The 17,777-nt window shown below is 37.3% G+C and overlaps 1 protein-coding gene across 1 annotated transcript in view; it reads right to left on the bottom strand.

The window, feature by feature from the left end:
• The window catches only part of CEP41 (centrosomal protein 41), a 230,407-nt gene extending 213,022 nt beyond the window's left edge, over positions 1-17,385 (bottom strand). The window contains exon 1 of the mRNA XM_053716382.1: positions 17,296-17,385. Coding sequence (XP_053572357.1) covers positions 17,296-17,328 — 33 coding nt within the window. The 5' untranslated portion in view covers positions 17,329-17,385. The remainder of the gene's footprint in view (positions 1-17,295) is intronic.
• Positions 17,386-17,777: the final 392 nt, after the last annotated feature.

Genomic DNA, 17,777 nt, shown 5'->3' with positions numbered 1-17,777 from the left:
CCGTCATGAAAAAATAATTTTGGGTTTCATATCCCTTTAAGCTTGCGTAATTAAGAGTATGTTATTTTAAGTCACTTTTAAATTCACTAATTTTCAAACTTCCTCTTTGTATCCTTTGTTGGAAAAGCATATGTACATATCCTCAGCAGCAGCAATCCACTACTGGCTGCTTGCTGGTCATTAAACAATATTGTCTGCTGTCTTGGCTCACCAGATGTTTTCAGCCAGCTGCAAGCAGTGCAATTGCTGCTCTGAAGCCGACTTTAACTATGTGTTTAATCCATTTGCTGGGGTTAAAAACAGTTATATACAAGCAACAGCGAAATAATAAAATTATCTAACATATTAGACTTTTCTTTTTTAAACTTTTATATCCTTTTAAAGAGGAAGAAAGGTCAAAAATGAAATGTGCATGGGTGAAGAAACATCTTTGTAATCTACTTCTATTAGCAAAAAACGCTCCTAAGAAAGGTTACTACTGGTTATCAGTGGCATACACAAGTATGCTGTGAGACCCCTTGCACCAGTATTAAACCCCCCACCTTCCCAGACAGTCAACAGTGGCTTGTATGACAAACCCCCACCAGCTCTCTAAGCTTGAATACTAATGCACCAGCCCTCACAGCATATGCGAGTATGCCGATAAAAAAGCCATTTTCTAAAAGCATTTTTGTTTTGTTTACAAACTTATATTGTAACAAATGCTTCTTTTTTAAACTGAAATTCTCCCATGCACATCTCAACTTTGACCTTTGTAACCCTTTACAAAAACTGGTTTCACGCTAGGTAAATGAATGATCCAGTGCCTTTGAACTATATGTATGATGTCACCTGTGACTTTAGTATAAAAATGACATTATACTACCCATGCATACATGTCAGTGGTAATTAAAATGACATCTATAACAATGTGCAGACAAGTCACACTTCTAGTGACACCGTCACACCGAAAGTAAAATCTAAACTGGCTCTTATGAACAAACCTCTGGCTCCTAATTTTTTGGGTTATTCTCCATATATCTATATACAAATGCCACTGTCTGGCTACTAAATATTCTTACTGGCACCTACATTTTAAACAAATTTGTTGACCCCGGAATTACTCTATGTGACTGTTTGCTAATGCATTGTGTTATATTCTAATGATATGATCAAAGCATTTCCAAACCCACAGGTCCAATCAGTCATGCACTCAACTGTTGTGTTATATTATTCATAGATCCCGTTATATATATTCAGCTTATAAATAATATAAATTAAAAAACAAACAAAAAAAACCCTGTAAACGATATTACTGCAATATGAAACAGTAATCAAAATTAATTTATTAGAGATGGTTCTTGATCATGTCCCTAGCAGTGGTATAGGCTTTGACAGAGGTAAAGTGTTACTTAGAAAGGAGGCTATGTGGATACATAAACTTAGGGCTAGATTTATCAAAGGCTAGGCAAACTCTGTATGTGCCTCGCCTGTAACTGCGCCCCAGCTTGCCTCCGGAAAAGCGCACGTGCGCCTGAATTTATAAAAAAAAACAACAACAAAAAACGTAACTTTGCACAGGCGAGCTGGGGCGTAATAATGATAAATTTCGCCTGTCAGAAACAGCATTTACTCCCTATTTATGACAGTACATCGCTATAAATATTTACGCCGCCATGTTTTGGTTTTATTAAAAAAACGTTTTTTAAGTTAAAGGGACACTGAACCCAAATGTTTTCTTTCGTGATTCAGATAGAGCATGCAATTTTAAGCAACTTTCTCATTTACTCCTATTATCAATTTGTCTGCGTTCTCTTGCTATCTTTATTTGAAAAAGAAGGCATCTAAGCTTTTTTTTTTTTTTGGTTCAGTCTCTGGACAGCACTTTTTATTGGTGGATGAATTTATCCACCAATCAGCAGGGACAACCCAGGTTGTTCACCAAAAATGGGCCGGCAACTAAACTTACATTTCAAATAAAGATACCAAGAGAATGAAGAATATATATATATATATATATATATATATATATATATATATATATATATATATATATATATATATATATATGCCAGTGGAAGCACTTGGGAGCGCGCCTAGGCGAATGCAAGCGGAGTGCGAAGAAGTTTCTTTCAGATTCACGCAATTATAGGCGCAGAGTGCTATGATGAATATGACAATCAGGTCGTATGCGCTATTTTGGAGGGGATTAAAGGAAAATGGCTTTGATAAATCTAGCCCTTAGTGCTATGCATCCTAAGGGTCTCAATAGGGATTATAATTTAGCTATCCTATTATAAATAAGAAATGAGTTTGTTTTATCTTGTCCTACATATAAAGTTAAGTAAATATAGTGATAGCTGGATTTGAACAGCTATCAGATAAAAGTATATATTGGATTATCAGTGATTATCTAGATTTTTTTTGTTTCATAGACAGATTTTGTTTGTTAATAAGCTTTATTACTACTGTTATTTTGTTTTAAGTTAAACAATGTACTTAAATATATGATAGACCTGATTTTCTATGGGACGTATCTATGATGTCAGAGGTGGGTGTGGTATATGTGGCTATTTAACCCCTTTGTGACCAGAGCACTTTTCCATTTGTTGACCGTCTGGGACCAAGGCTATTTTTACATTTCTGCTGTGTTTGTGTTTAGCTGTAATTTTCCTCTTACTCATTTACTGTACCCACACATATTATATACCGTTTTTCTCGCCATTAAATGGACTTTCTAAAGATACCATTATTTTCATCATCTTATAATTTACTATAATTTTTTTTTATAAAATACGAGGGAAAAAAAATGGAAAAAAAAAAAAAAACACACTTTTTCTAACTTTGACCCCCAAAATCTGTTACACATCTACAACCACCAAAAAACACCCATGCTAAATAGTTTCCTAAATTTTGTCCTGAGTTTAGAAATACCCAATGTTTACATGTTATTTGCTTTTTTTGCAAGTTATAGGGCCATAAATATAAGTAGCACTTTGCTATTTCCAAACCACTTTTTTTCAAAATTAGCGCTAGTTACATTAGAACACTGATATCTTTCAGGAATCCCTGAATATCCCTTGACATGTATATATTTTATTTTAGAAGACATCCCAAAGTATTGATCTAGGCCCATTTTGGTATATTTCATGCCACCATTTCACCGCCAAATGCGATCAAATAAAAAAAAAAATGTTCACTTTTTCACAAATTTTAGGTTTGTCACAGAAATTATTTACAAACAGCTTGTGCAATTATGGCACAAATAGTTGTAAATGATTCTCTGGGATCCCCTTTGTTCAGAAATAGCAGACATATATGGCTTTGGCGTTGCTTTTTGGTAATTAGAAGGCCGCTAAATGCCACTGCGCACCACACGTGTATTATGCCCAGCAGTGAAGGGGTTACTAAAGGAGCATGTAGGGAGCTTGTAGGGTTAATTTTAGCTTTAGTGTAGAGATCAGCCTCCCACCTGACACATAACACCCCCTGATCCCTCCTAAACCTCTCTCTTCCCTCCCCCACAATTGTTCCTGCCATTTTAAGTACAGGCAGAAAGTCTGCCAGTACTAAAATAAAAGGTATCTTTAATTTTATGTTTTTTAGCATATTTACATATGCTGATATGTAGAATTCCCCCTTAGCCCCAAACCTCCCTGATCCCCCCCCCCAAACAGTTCTCTAACCCTCCCCCCTCTACCTTATTGTCTGCCATCTTGGGTACTGGCAGCTGTCTGCCAGTACCCAGTTTAAATTTAAAAAAAAATGTTTTTTTATTTATTTATTTATTTATTTACTTCTGTATTGTAGCTCCCCCCAAAGACCAACCCCCCACCCCCTCCTAGATCCCTTAGATTCATTTTATAAAACTTCCCTCCCCCCTCTCTCCCACTTTTCTAAAAAAAATATTCTGTAATGTAGCAGTTCCCACCCGCTCCGTGCACGCGTCTGTGCGCGCCCCTGGCTACCCCACCCACAATCCCGACCCCCTCTTTCATCAGCCATGCATCGATGGCCGCCCACCCACCAACGATTGCGGCCATCGATGTCCGATGCAGAGAGGGCCACAGAGTGGCTCTCTGCATCGGTGGGGTAAAAAGGGTATTGCAGAGATGCCTGAATATTGAGGCATCATTGCAATACCCTGGAAGCGATCAGGATCGCTTCCAGAGCTTCAAACCCCAGAGGATGTGCCAGGAACGTCCTTGGTCGTTAAGGGTGTTTTTTTGTTGGACGTTTCTGGCACGTCCTTGGTCGTTAACGGGTTAACGATGGAAGATATGCTCATTTGTATTGAGCCTGAGGAGGGGTGTGAACCCTGAAATGTTGCTCTGCCTGTACTGCTGCCTATGAAGTAAAATGTTTTTGAATTTGACTACCTGAGTGTCTGCCTCATTTCTCACTGTTGTGCTATATTATTTATAGATCCCGTTATATATATTCAGCTTATAACTAATATAAAAATAAAAAAATAAAACTGTAAACGATATTACTGCAGTATGAAACAGTAATCAAAATGAATGTATTAGCGATGTCACAGATTATCCGTTATCCAGAATTAATGAAAGGAAATGAATGAATGAATGAATGAGGTCATCTGGGATCTAATTTGTTAGAGCATGTAATTTTACCACCAGTGACCCAGGCAAAGGGATTAAATACATAGTAGAACTACCACTTGGTACCTACAGAGCACTGTAGGTCTCTTGCGGAAACAGCCATTGATCCAATCAGCAGTGCTAGTTACTGACCTGAAAATAGTGCATTTATACTATATCTAACAGCACACGACTGGATTTCTCTATAGTTATAAACAGCTGCCTAGGGGCACCTGACTTAAAAGGGATAGTAAAGTCAAAATTAAACGTGCATGCTTCTGATAGAGCAGGTCATTTTAAGTCACTTTTAAATTCACTTCTAGTTTCAAATGTGCTTTGTTTGCTTAGTATCCCTTGTTAAAAAAAAGAATACGCACATATCCTACACTAGTGGGAGCTGCTGCTGATTGGTGCCTGCACACATTTGTCTTTTGTGATTGGCTGACTAGATGTGTTCAGCTAGCTGTCAGTAGTGCAATGCTGTCCTTTCAGCAAAGGATAACATGAGAACGAAGCACATTTGATCATGGAAGTCAATTGGAAAGTTGTTTAAAATGATATGTTCTATCCAAATCACAAAATAAAATTTTGGGGTTTCCTTTCCCTTTAATGGTCAGCTAATGTAACATGGTAATCCAGTTTCATCTGTTTTACGAGACCCTGCAGTGGAAACATGTGGGCTTTCTTGATATGTTTGTAAAGAAAATACATAGTTGACATGGTGTGACAGATGTATACCTGGCCCTCATACTATATGTGATTTAAAAATACCTATTAAATAAAGCAGGGTAACATAACATAATTAACACATGTATGAATAAAAAGACAGCGCCAAAGCACTTAGTCTGAATTTCAAATGAGTAATAGATTTTGTTCTGTAAAGTTTCAAAGTTAGCTCAATTTATCTTCCCCTTGTATCATGTGACAGCCATCAGCCAATCACAAAATACATATAAAAAAGTAAAGGGGGAAGTTGTTTACAATTCAATGCTGTATCTGAATCACTTTGACTTTAAAGGAACACAATAAAAGTTTTATTATTGAGACATAAGTAATATGAAGAAGAAAAAAAAAAAGGTTATCCTTTGTTAAAGAGCATACCAAGGAAGTCTCAGGAATGTGCACACATCAACCCTACAGCATTTAACAGTGCAACACGAATAAATAATAATGTGTTTTTAGCACTATATGGTAGCAGTGTCGCATCAATATTTGCAACAGTTATACACTTTTGAGCACTTGATAGCAGCAGTATTTGCAATAATGTAGCCAGACCATGTCTAGATGGTGCACATTCCTGCGCCTATCTAGATATACTTTTCAACAAAGAATACCAAGAAAAATAAATTCCAGTTATGTAAATTAAAGTACATGAAATTGCAAAAAGAAAATTCTCTGTGTGTTAGAAGCAATCACAGTATACACATTAAAGTACCGCTCGGGAGCCACAGAGAGGCTGGTCACGGCCAATAAGCAGCAGCAATCACATGGCTGGCTCAGCTCCAGTACAGTAATGCACTACTAGGGTCAAGCTGAACTCATTGGGTGAGCCAATGGCAAGAGGCATATATGCATATCCACCAATCACCAGCTAGCTCTTAGCAGCGCATTGGTGCTCCTGAGCCTTCCTAGATATTCTTTTCAACAAAAACATAATTTATGTAAGAACTTACCTGATAAATTCATTTCTTTCATATTAACAAGAGTCCATGAGCTAGTGACGTATGGGATATACATTCCTACCAGGAGGGGCAAAGTTTCCCAAACCTTAAAATGCCTATAAATACACCCCTCACCACACCCACAAATCAGTTTAACGAATAGCCAAGAAGTGGGGTGATAAGAAAAAGTGCGAAGCATATAAAATAAGGAATTGGAATAATTGTGCTTTATACAAAAAAATCATAACCACCACAAAAAAGGGTGGGCCTCATGGACTCTTGTTAATATGAAAGAAATGAATTTATCAGGTAAGTTCTTACATAAATTATGTTTTCTTTCATGTAATTAACAAGAGTCCATGAGCTAGTGACGTATGGGATAATGACTACCCAAGATGTGGATCTTTCCACACAAGAGTCACTAGAGAGGGAGGGATAAAATAAAGACAGCCAATTCCTGCTGAAAATAATCCACACCCAAAATAAAGTTTAACAAAAAACATAAGCAGAAGATTCAAACTGAAACCGCTGCCTGAAGAACTTTTCTACCAAAAACTGCTTCAGAAGAAGAAAATACATCAAAATGGTAGAATTTAGTAAAAGTATGCAAAGAAGACCAAGTTGCTGCTTTGCAGATCTGGTCAACCGAAGCTTCATTCCTAAACGCCCAGGAAGTAGAAACTGACCTAGTAGAATGAGCTGTAATTCTTTGAGGCGGAGTTTTACCCGACTCAACATAGGCAAGATGAATTAAAGATTTCAACCAAGATGCCAAAGAAATGGCAGAAGCTTTCTGGCCTTTCCTAGAACCGGAAAAGATAACAAATAGACTAGAAGTCTTACGGAAAGATTTCGTAGCTTCAACATAATATTTCAAAGCTCTAACAACATCCAAAGAATGCAATGATTTCTCCTTAGAATTCTTAGGATTAGGACATAATGAAGGAACCACAATTTCTCTACTAATGTTGTTGGAATTCACAACTTTAGGTAAAAATTCAAAAGAAGTTCGCAACACCGCCTTATCCTGATGAAAAATCAGAAAAGGAGACTCACACGAAAGAGCAGATAATTCAGAAACTCTTCTAGCAGAAGAGATGGCCAAAAGGAACAAAACTTTCCAAGAAAGTAATTTAATGTCCAATGAATGCATAGGTTCAAACGGAGGAGCTTGAAGAGCTCCCAGAACCAAATTCAAACTCCAAGGAGGAGAAATTGACTTAATGACAGGTTTTATACGAACCAAAGCTTGTACAAAACAATGAATATCAGGAAGAATAGCAATCTTTCTGTGAAAAAGAACAGAAAGAGCAGAGATTTGTCCTTTCAAAGAACTTGCGGACAAACCCTTATCCAAACCATCCTGAAGAAATTGTAAAATTCTCGGTATTCTAAAAGAATGCCAAGAAAAATGATGAGAAAGACACCATGAAATATAAGTCTTCCAGACTCTATAATATATCTCTCGAGATACAGATTTACGAGCCTGTAACATAGTATTAATCACGGAGTCAGAGAAACCTCTATGACCAAGAATCAAGCGTTCAATCTCCATACCTTTAAATTTAAGGATTTCAGATCCGGATGGAAAAAAGGACCTTGTGACAGAAGGTCTGGTCTTAACGGAAGAGTCCATGGCTGGCAAGATGCCATCCGGACAAGATCCGCATACCAAAACCTGTGAGGCCATGCCGGAGCTATTAGCAGAACAAACGAGCATTCCCTCAGAATCTTGGAGATTACTCTTGGAAGAAGAACTAGAGGCGGAAAGATATAGGCAGGATGATACTTCCAAGGAAGTGATAATGCATCCACTGCCTCCGCCTGAGGATCCCGGGATCTGGACAGATACCTGGGAAGTTTCTTGTTTAGATGAGAGGCCATCAGATCTATCTCTGGGAGCCCCCACAATTGAACAATCTGAAGAAATACCTCTGGGTGAAGAGACCATTCGCCCGGATGCAACGTTTGGCGACTGAGATAATCCGCTTCCCAATTGTCTACACCTGGGATATGAACCGCAGAGATTAGACAGGAGCTGGATTCCGCCCAAACCAAAATTCAAGATACTTCTTTCATAGCCAGAGGACTGTGAGTCCCTCCTTGATGATTGATGTATGCCACAGTTGTGACATTGTCTGTCTGAAAACAAATGAACGATTCTCTCTTCAGAAGAGGCCAAAACTGAAGAGCTCTGAAAATTGCACGGAGTTCCAAAATATTGATCGGTAATCTCACCTCCTGAGATTCCCAAACTCCTTGTGCCGTCAGAGATCCCCACACAGCTCCCCAACCTGTGAGACTTGCATCTGTTGAAATTACAGTCCAGGTCGGAAGAACAAAAGAAGCCCCCTGAATTAAACGATGGTGATTTGTCCACCACGTTAGAGAGTGTCGAACAATCGGTTTTAAAGATATTAATTGAGATATCTTCGTGTAATCCCTGCACCATTGGTTCAGCATACAGAGCTGAAGAGGTCGCATGTGAAAACGAGCAAAGGGGATCGCGTCCGATGCAGCAGTCATAAGACCTAGAATTTCCATGCATAAGGCTACCGAAGGGAATGATTGTGACTGAAGGTTTCGACAAGCTGTAATCAATTTTAGACGTCTCTTGTCTGTTAAAGACAGAGTCATGGACACTGAATCTATCTGGAAACCCAGAAAGGTTACCCTTGTTTGAGGAATCAAAGAACTTTTTGGTAAATTGATCCTCCAACCATGATCTTGAAGAAACAACACAAGTCGATTCGTATGAGACTCTGCTAAATGTAAAGACGGAGCAAGTACCAAGATATCGTCCAAATAAGGAAATACCACAATACCCTGTTCTCTGATTACAGACAGAAGGGCACCGAGAATCTTTGTGAAAATTCTTGGAGCTGTAGCAAGGCCAAACGGTAGAGCCACAAATTGGTAATGCTTGTCTAGAAAAGAGAATCTCAGGAACTGATAATGATCTGGATGAATCGGAATATGCAGATATGCATCCTGTAAATCTATTGTGGACATATAATTCCCTTGCTGAACAAAAGGCAATATAGTCCTTACAGTTACCATCTTGAACGTTGGTATCCTTACATAACGATTCAATAATTTTAGATCCAGAACTGGTCTGAAGGAATTCTCCTTCTTTGGTACAATGAAGAGATTTGAATAAAACCCCATCCCCTGTTCCGGAACTGGAACTGGCATAATTACTCCAGCCAACTCTAGATCTGAAACACAATTCAGAAATGCTTGAGCTTTCACTGGATTTACTGGGACATGGGAAAGAAAAAATCTCTTTGCAGGAGGTCTCATCTTGAAACCAATTCTGTACCCTTCTGAAACAATGTTCTGAATCCAAAGATTGTGAACAGATTTGATCCAAATTTCTTTGAAAAAACGTAACCTGCCCCCTACCAGCTGAACTGGAATGAGGGCCGTACCTTCATGTGAACTTAGAAGCAGGCTTTGCCTTTCTAGCAGGCTTGGATTTATTCCAGACTGGAGATGGTTTCCAAACTGAAACTGCTCCTGAGGACGAAGGATCAGGCTTTTGTTCTTTGTTGAAACGAAAGGAACGAAAACGATTGTTAGCCCTGTTTTTACCTTTAGATTTTTTATCCTGTGGTAAAAAAGTTCCTTTCCCACCAGTAACAGTTGAAATAATAGAATCCAACTGAGAACCAAATAATTTGTTTCCCTGGAAAGAAATGGAAAGTAGAGTTGATTTAGAAGCCATATCAGCATTCCAAGTCTTAAGCCATAAAGCTCTTCTGGCTAAGATAGCCAGAGACATAAATCTAACATCAACTCTAATAATATCAAAAATGGCATCACAGATGAAATTATTAGCATGCTGGAGAAGAATAATAATATCATGAGAATCACGATTTGTTACTTGTTGCGCTAGAGTTTCCAACCAAAAAGTTGAAGCTGCAGCAACATCAGCCAATGATATAGCAGGTCTAAGAAGATTACCTGAACATAGATAAGCTTTTCTTAGAAAAGATTCAATTTTTCTATCTAAAGGATCCTTAAACGAGGTACCATCTGACGTAGGAATGGTAGTACGTTTAGCAAGGGTAGAAATAGCCCCATCAACTTTAGGGATTTTGTCCCAAAATTCTAACCTGTCAGGCGGAACAGGATATAATTGCTTAAAACGTTTAGAAGGAGTAAATGAATTACCCAATTTATCCCATTCCTTAGCAATTACTGCAGAAATAGCATTAGGAACAGGAAAGACTTCTGGAATAACCGCAGGAGCTTTAAAAACCTTATCCAAACGTATAGAATTAGTATCAAGAGGACTAGAATCCTCTATTTCTAAAGCAATTAGTACTTCTTTAAGTAAAGAGCGAATAAATTCCATCTTAAATAAATATGAAGATTTATCAGCATCAATCTCTGAGACAGAATCCTCTGAACTAGAAGAGTCCAAAGAATCAGAATGATGGTGTTCATTTAAAAATTCATCTGTAGAGAGAGAAGATTTAAAAGACTTTTTACGTTTACTAGAAGGAGAAATAACAGACAAAGCCTTCTTTATGGATTCAGAAACAAAATCTCTTATGTTATCAGGAACATTCTGCACCTTAGATGTTGAGGGAACTGCAACAGGCAATGGTACATCACTAAAGGAAATATTATCTGCTTTAACAAGTTTGTCATGACAATTAATACAAACAACAGCTGGAGAAATAGCTACCAAAAGTTTACAGCAGATACACTTAGCTTTGGTAGATCCAGCAGGCAGTGGTTTTCCTGTAGTATCTTCTGGCTCAGATGCAACGTGAGACATCTTGCAATATGTAAGAGAAAAAACAACATATAAAGCAAAATAAATCAAATTCCTTATAAGACAGTTTCAGGAATGGGAAAAAAATGCCAAACATCAAGCTTCTAGCAACCAGAAGCAAATGAAAATGAGACTGAAATAATGTGGAGACAAAAGCGACGCCCATATTTTTTGGCGCCAAATAAGACGCCCACATTATTTGGCGCCTAAATGCTTTTGGCGCAAAAAATGACGCCACATCCGGAACGCCGACATTTTTGGCGCAAAATAACGTCAAAAAATGACGCAACTTCCGGCGACACGTATGACGCCGGAAACGGAAATGAATTTTTGCGCCAAAAAAATCCGCGCCAAAAATGACGCAATAAAATGAAGCATTTTCAGCCCCCGCGAGCCTAACAGCCCACAGGGAAAAAAGTCAAATTTGAGGTAAGACAAAATATGATAATTTAAAGCATAATCCCAAATATGAAACTGACTGTCTGGAAATAAGGAAAGTTGAACATTCTGAGTCAAGGCAAATAAATGTTTGAATACATATATTTAGAACTTTATAAATAAAGTGCCCAACCATAGCTTAGAGTGTCACAGAAAATAAGACTTACTTACCCCAGGACACTCATCTACATGTTTGTAGAAAGCCAAACCAGTACTGAAACGAGAATCAGTAGAGGAAATGGTAAATATAAGAGTATATCGTCGATCTGAAAAGGGAGGTAAGAGATGAATCTCTACGACCGATAACAGAGAACCTTATGAAATAGACCCCGTAGAAGGAGATCACTGCATTCAATAGGCAATACTCTCCTCACATCCCTCTGACATTCATTGCACGCTGAGAGGAAAACCGGGCTCCAACTTGCTGCGGAGCGCATATCAACGTAGAATCTAGCACAAACTTACTTCACCACCTCCCTTGGAGGCAAAGTTTGTAAAACTGATTTGTGGGTGTGGTGAGGGGTGTATTTATAGGCATTTTAAGGTTTGGGAAACTTTGCCCCTCCTGGTAGGAATGTATATCCCATACGTCACTAGCTCATGGACTCTTGTTAATTACATGAAAGAAATATACATTAGTAAATGTGCTAATAAAAGGAAATAGGAAAGCTTTTTTTGTTTTTGTAACCCCATGCGCTACCTTAATCGTGAAGGTTTCATTTTGAATCTCATGTCCATACACAAATGAATAACATGATTTAATTACTATTAACAAGCATAATAATTTAGCACATTCAATATCCCTATGCAGGCACTGCCCCATGTGTTATTGTTTTATAATATTAAGATATTTCATAATCAAATGCAGAAACAATTAAGGTGGGATCTTTACATCTTTGGCCCTAATGCTGTGGCTTGACAATTGGAGGTATAAATATATCAGTGTATATACGTACACGATTGTCATTTTGCCAGCTCGTTTTAATTGTATCGTCTCATCCATCGCCATACAAATTAGTGAATATGGTGCAATTGTACAGTGTATCCATCTCCATACATATTAGTGAATATGGTGCAATAGTACAGTGTATCCATCTCCATACATATTAGTGAATATGGTGCAATAGTACAATGTATCCATCTCCATACATATTAGTGAATATGGTGCAATTGTACAGTGTATCCATCTCCATACATATTAGTGAATATGGTGCAATAGTACAGTGTATCCATCTCCATACATATTAGTGAATATGGTGCAATTGTACAATGTATCCATCTCCATACATATTAGTGAATATGGTGCAATTGTACAGTGTATCCATCTCCATACATATTAGTGAATATGGTGCAATTGTACAGTGTATCCATCTCCATACATATTAGTGAATATGGTGCAATTGTACAATGTATCCATACATATTAGTGAATATGGTGCAATAGTACAGTGTATCCATCTCCATACATATTAGTGAATATGGTGCAATAGTACAGTGTATCCATCTCCATACATATTAGTGAATATGGTGCAATAGTACAGTGTATCCATCTCCATACATATTAGTGAATATGGTGCAATAGTACAATGTATCCATCTCCATACATATTAGTGAATATGGTGCAATTGTACAGTGTATCCATCTCCATACATATTAGTGAATATGGTGCAATTGTACAATGTATCCATCTCTATACATATTAGTGAATATGGTGCAATTGTACAGTGTATCCATCTCCATACATATTAGTGAATATGGTGCAATTGTACAGTGTATCCATCTCCATACATATTAGTGAATATGGTGCAATTGTACAATGTATCCATACATATTAGTGAATATGGTGCAATAGTACAGTGTATCCATCTCCATACATATTAGTGAATATGGTGCAATAGTACAGTGTATCCATCTCCATACATATTAGTGAATATGGTGCAATAGTACAGTGTATCCATCTCCATACATATTAGTGAATATGGTGCAATAGTACAGTGTATCCATCTCCATACATATTAGTGAATATGGTGCAATAGTACAGTGTATCCATCTCCATACACATTAGTGAATATGGTGCAATAGTACAGTGTATCCATCTCCATACACATTAGTGAATATGGTGCAATTGAACAGTGTATCCATCTCCATACACATTAGTGAATATAATGCAATTGTACAGTGTATCCATCTCCATACATATTAGTGAATATGGTGCAATTGAACAGTGTATCCATCGCCATACATATTAGTGAATATGGTGCAATAGTACAATGTATCCATCTCCATACATATTAGTGAATATGGTGCAATTGTACAATGTATCCATCGCCATACATATTAGTGAATATGGTGCAATTGTACAATGTATCCATACATATTAGTGAATATGGTGCAATAGTACAGTGTATCCATCTCCATACATATTAGTGAATATGGTGCAATAGTACAGTGTATCCATCTCCATACATATTAGTGAATATGGTGAAATTGTACAGTGTATCCATCGCCATACATATTAGTGAATATGGTGCAATAGTACAATGTATCCATCTCCATACATATTAGTGAATATGGTGCAATTGTACAATGTATCCATACGTATTAGTGAATATGGTGCAATAGTACAGTGTATCCATCTCCATACATATTAGTGAATATGGTGCAATAGTACAGTGTATCCATCTCCATACATATTAGTGAATATGGTGCAATAGTACAGTGTATCCATCTCCATACATATTAGTGAATATAGTGCAATAGTACAGTGTATCCATCTCCATACATATTAGTGAATATGGTGCAATAGTACAGTGTATCCATCTCCATACATATTAGTGAATATGGTGCAATAGTACAGTGTATCCATCTCCATACACATTAGTGAATATGGTGCAATTGAACAGTGTATCCATCTCCATACACATTAGTGAATATAATGCAATTGTACAGTGTATCCATCTCCATACATATTAGTGAATATGGTGCAATTGAACAGTGTATCCATCTCCATACATTACTATTAATGAACAAGCATAATAATTTAGCACATTCAATATCCCTATGCAGGCACTGCACCATGTGTTATTGTTTTATAATATTAAGATATTTCATAATCAAGCGCAGAAACAATTAAGGTGGGATCTTTACATCTTTGGCCCTAATGCTGTGGCTTGACAATTGGAGGTATAAATATATCAGTGTATATACGTACACGATTGTCATTTTAATTGTATCGTCTCATCCATCTCCATACATATTAGTGAATATGGTGCAATAGTACAGTGTATCCATCTCCATACATATTAGTGAATATGGTGCAATAGTACAGTGTATCCATCTCCATACATATTAGTGAATATGGTGCAATAGTACAGTGTATCCATCTCCATACATATTAGTGAATATATAATGCAATTGAACAGTGTATCCATCTCCATACATATTAGTGAATATAATGCAATTGAACAGTGTATCCATCTCCATACATATTAGTGAATATGGTGCAATTGAACAGCGTATCCATCTCCATACATATTAGTGAATATGGACAGCTGTAATGACAACAAAAACAGAGGCGCCACATGTGTAGATCAATAAGGACCAGCAATATCCAAAAGAAACAAGCTACAGGATACTCACAAACGTGAAGGCACTCAATTGTTCCTATAGGCACAATTGAGTGCCTTCACGTTTGTGAGTATCCTGTAGCTTGTTTCTTTTGGATATTGCTGGTCCTTATTGATCTACACATGTGGCGCCTCTGTTTTTGTTGTCATTACAGCTGTCCATTTTAGAAGTTACACCATCGTTTGGGTGAAGACCGAGAGCTGCCTTTTCCACATTTGGACTTTCAGATACAATTGGAACTTTACTATTGTCAGATTGGTCACGTGCCACGTCTGTATATACACAATTTTAATTTAATTTTTTAACATTATGTATATTGTATAATAAGTTGTTTATTGTGTAATAAGTTGAACATTTACTTTATTAATATCTATCATTGTTCATTCAGCGCCTCCTATAGGAGATCCTTGGTATATAATATCACGGATTTTCCTGTTTATATTAGTGAATATGGTGCAATTGTACAATGTATCCATCTTCATACATATTAGTGAATATGGTGCAATTGTACAATGTATCCATCTTCATACATATTAGTGAATATGGTGCAATTATACAATGTATCCATCTTCATACATATTAGTGAATATGGTGCAATTGTACAATGTATCCATCGTCATACATAACATATTAGTGAATATGGTGCAATTGTACAGTGTATCCATCTCCATACATATTAGTGAATATAATGCAATTGTACAGTGTATCCATCTCCATACATATTAGTGAATATGGTGCAATTGTACAATGTATCCATCGCCATACATATTAGTGAATATGGTGCAATTGAACAGTGTATCCATCTCCATACATATTAGTGAATATAATGCAATTGTACAGTGTATCCATCTCCATACATATTAGTGAATATAATGCAATTGTACAGTGTATCCATCTCCATACATATTAGTGAATATGGTGCAATTGTACAGTGTATCCATCGCCATACATATTAGTAAATATGGTGCAATTGTACAGTGTATCCATCTCCATACATATTAGTGAATATGGTGCAATTGTACAGTGTATCCATCTCCATACATATTAGTGAATATGGTGCAATTGTACAGTGTATCCATCTCCATACATATTAGTGAATATGGTGCAATTGTACAGTGTATCCATCTCCATACATATTAGTGAATATGGTGCAATTGAACAGTGTATCCATCTCCATACATATTAGTGAATATGGTGCAATTGAACAGTGTATCCATCTCCATACATATTAGTGAATATGGTGCAATTGAACAGTGTATCCATCTCCATACATATTAGTGAATATGGTGCAATTGAACAGTGTATCCATCTCCATACATATTAGTGAATATGGTGCAATTGAACAGTGTATCCATCTCCATACATATTAGTGAATATGGTGCAATAGTACAGTGTATCCATCTCCATACATATTAGTGAATATGGTGCAATAGTACAGTGTATCCATCTCCATACATATTAGTGAATATGGTGCAATAGTACAGTGTATCCATCTCCATACATATTAGTGAATATGGTCCAATTGTACAGTGTATCCATCTCCATACATATTAGTGAATATAATGCAATTGTACAGTGTATCCATCTCCATACATATTAGTGAATATGGTGCAACTGTACAGTGTATCCATCTCCATACATATTAGTGAATATGGTGCAATTGTACAGTGTATCCATCTCCATACATATTAGTGAATATGGTGCAATTGTACAGTGTATCCATCTCCATACATATTAGTGAATATGGTGCAATAGTACAGTGTATCCATCTCCATACATATTAGTGAATATGGTGCAATTGTACAGTGTATCCATCTCCATACATATTAGTGAATATGGTGCAACTGTACAGTGTATCCATCTCCATACATATTAGTGAATATGGTGCAATTGTACAGTGTATCCATCTCCATACATATTAGTGAATATGGTGCAATTGTACAGTGTATCCATCTCCATACATATTAGTGAATATGGTGCAATAGTACAGTGTATCCATCTCCATACATATTAGTGAATATGGTGCAATTGTACAGTGTATCCATCTCCATACATATTAGTGAATATGGTGCAATTGAACAGTGTATCCATCTCCATACATATTAGTGAATACGGTGCAATGTAAATAGTGGAAACTTCGCAGTGCGTATATCCCCGACATTTCTCACCAGTCTCATTTCTCGCTCACCCTCCTCACAAGCACTTACCTCGGGATCCCCTATCTGTCTCCTCGCAGACATGATCCCTCTAAATTCAAACAGCCCAACACAGCAACCTGGCAAACCACCTCCTCCTTTGCAGCCTCAACGGCGACACCTACCAGTAACCGGCCAGATGATTGGTAGACAATTACACACCAGCCAATAGCAAGCAGTTTTATTCGAGAAGGCGGCCTAAATAAAGATGAACAGTGACAGTTCTCAGCTGTTGCTAGGCAACGAGGACGCCGGTCACACTGGCTGGGCCTGTTCCCGCCTGGCTGCCCGGGGGCTCCCGATAATAATGTAGCGCGTAATGTAATGTTATTATATACAAAATAATAATTAATCCTATTACTATTATTGATTTTATAACAGGGGTGAGGCATAACGCTCATTAACCCCCGAATTGACAAAAAAATCAGCAGTGTCAGTTGCAGGACATTTTGTCAAGCAATGGATTAAGCAGACCTCTACCTATAGCAGACATT

This window comes from Bombina bombina, chromosome 6, assembly GCF_027579735.1.
Source record: "Bombina bombina isolate aBomBom1 chromosome 6, aBomBom1.pri, whole genome shotgun sequence".
NCBI classification, from domain to species: Eukaryota; Metazoa; Chordata; class Amphibia; order Anura; family Bombinatoridae; genus Bombina; species Bombina bombina.
The sequence above is the reverse complement of the archived record's forward strand: the minus strand, read 5'-3'. Positions and strand labels throughout refer to the sequence as shown.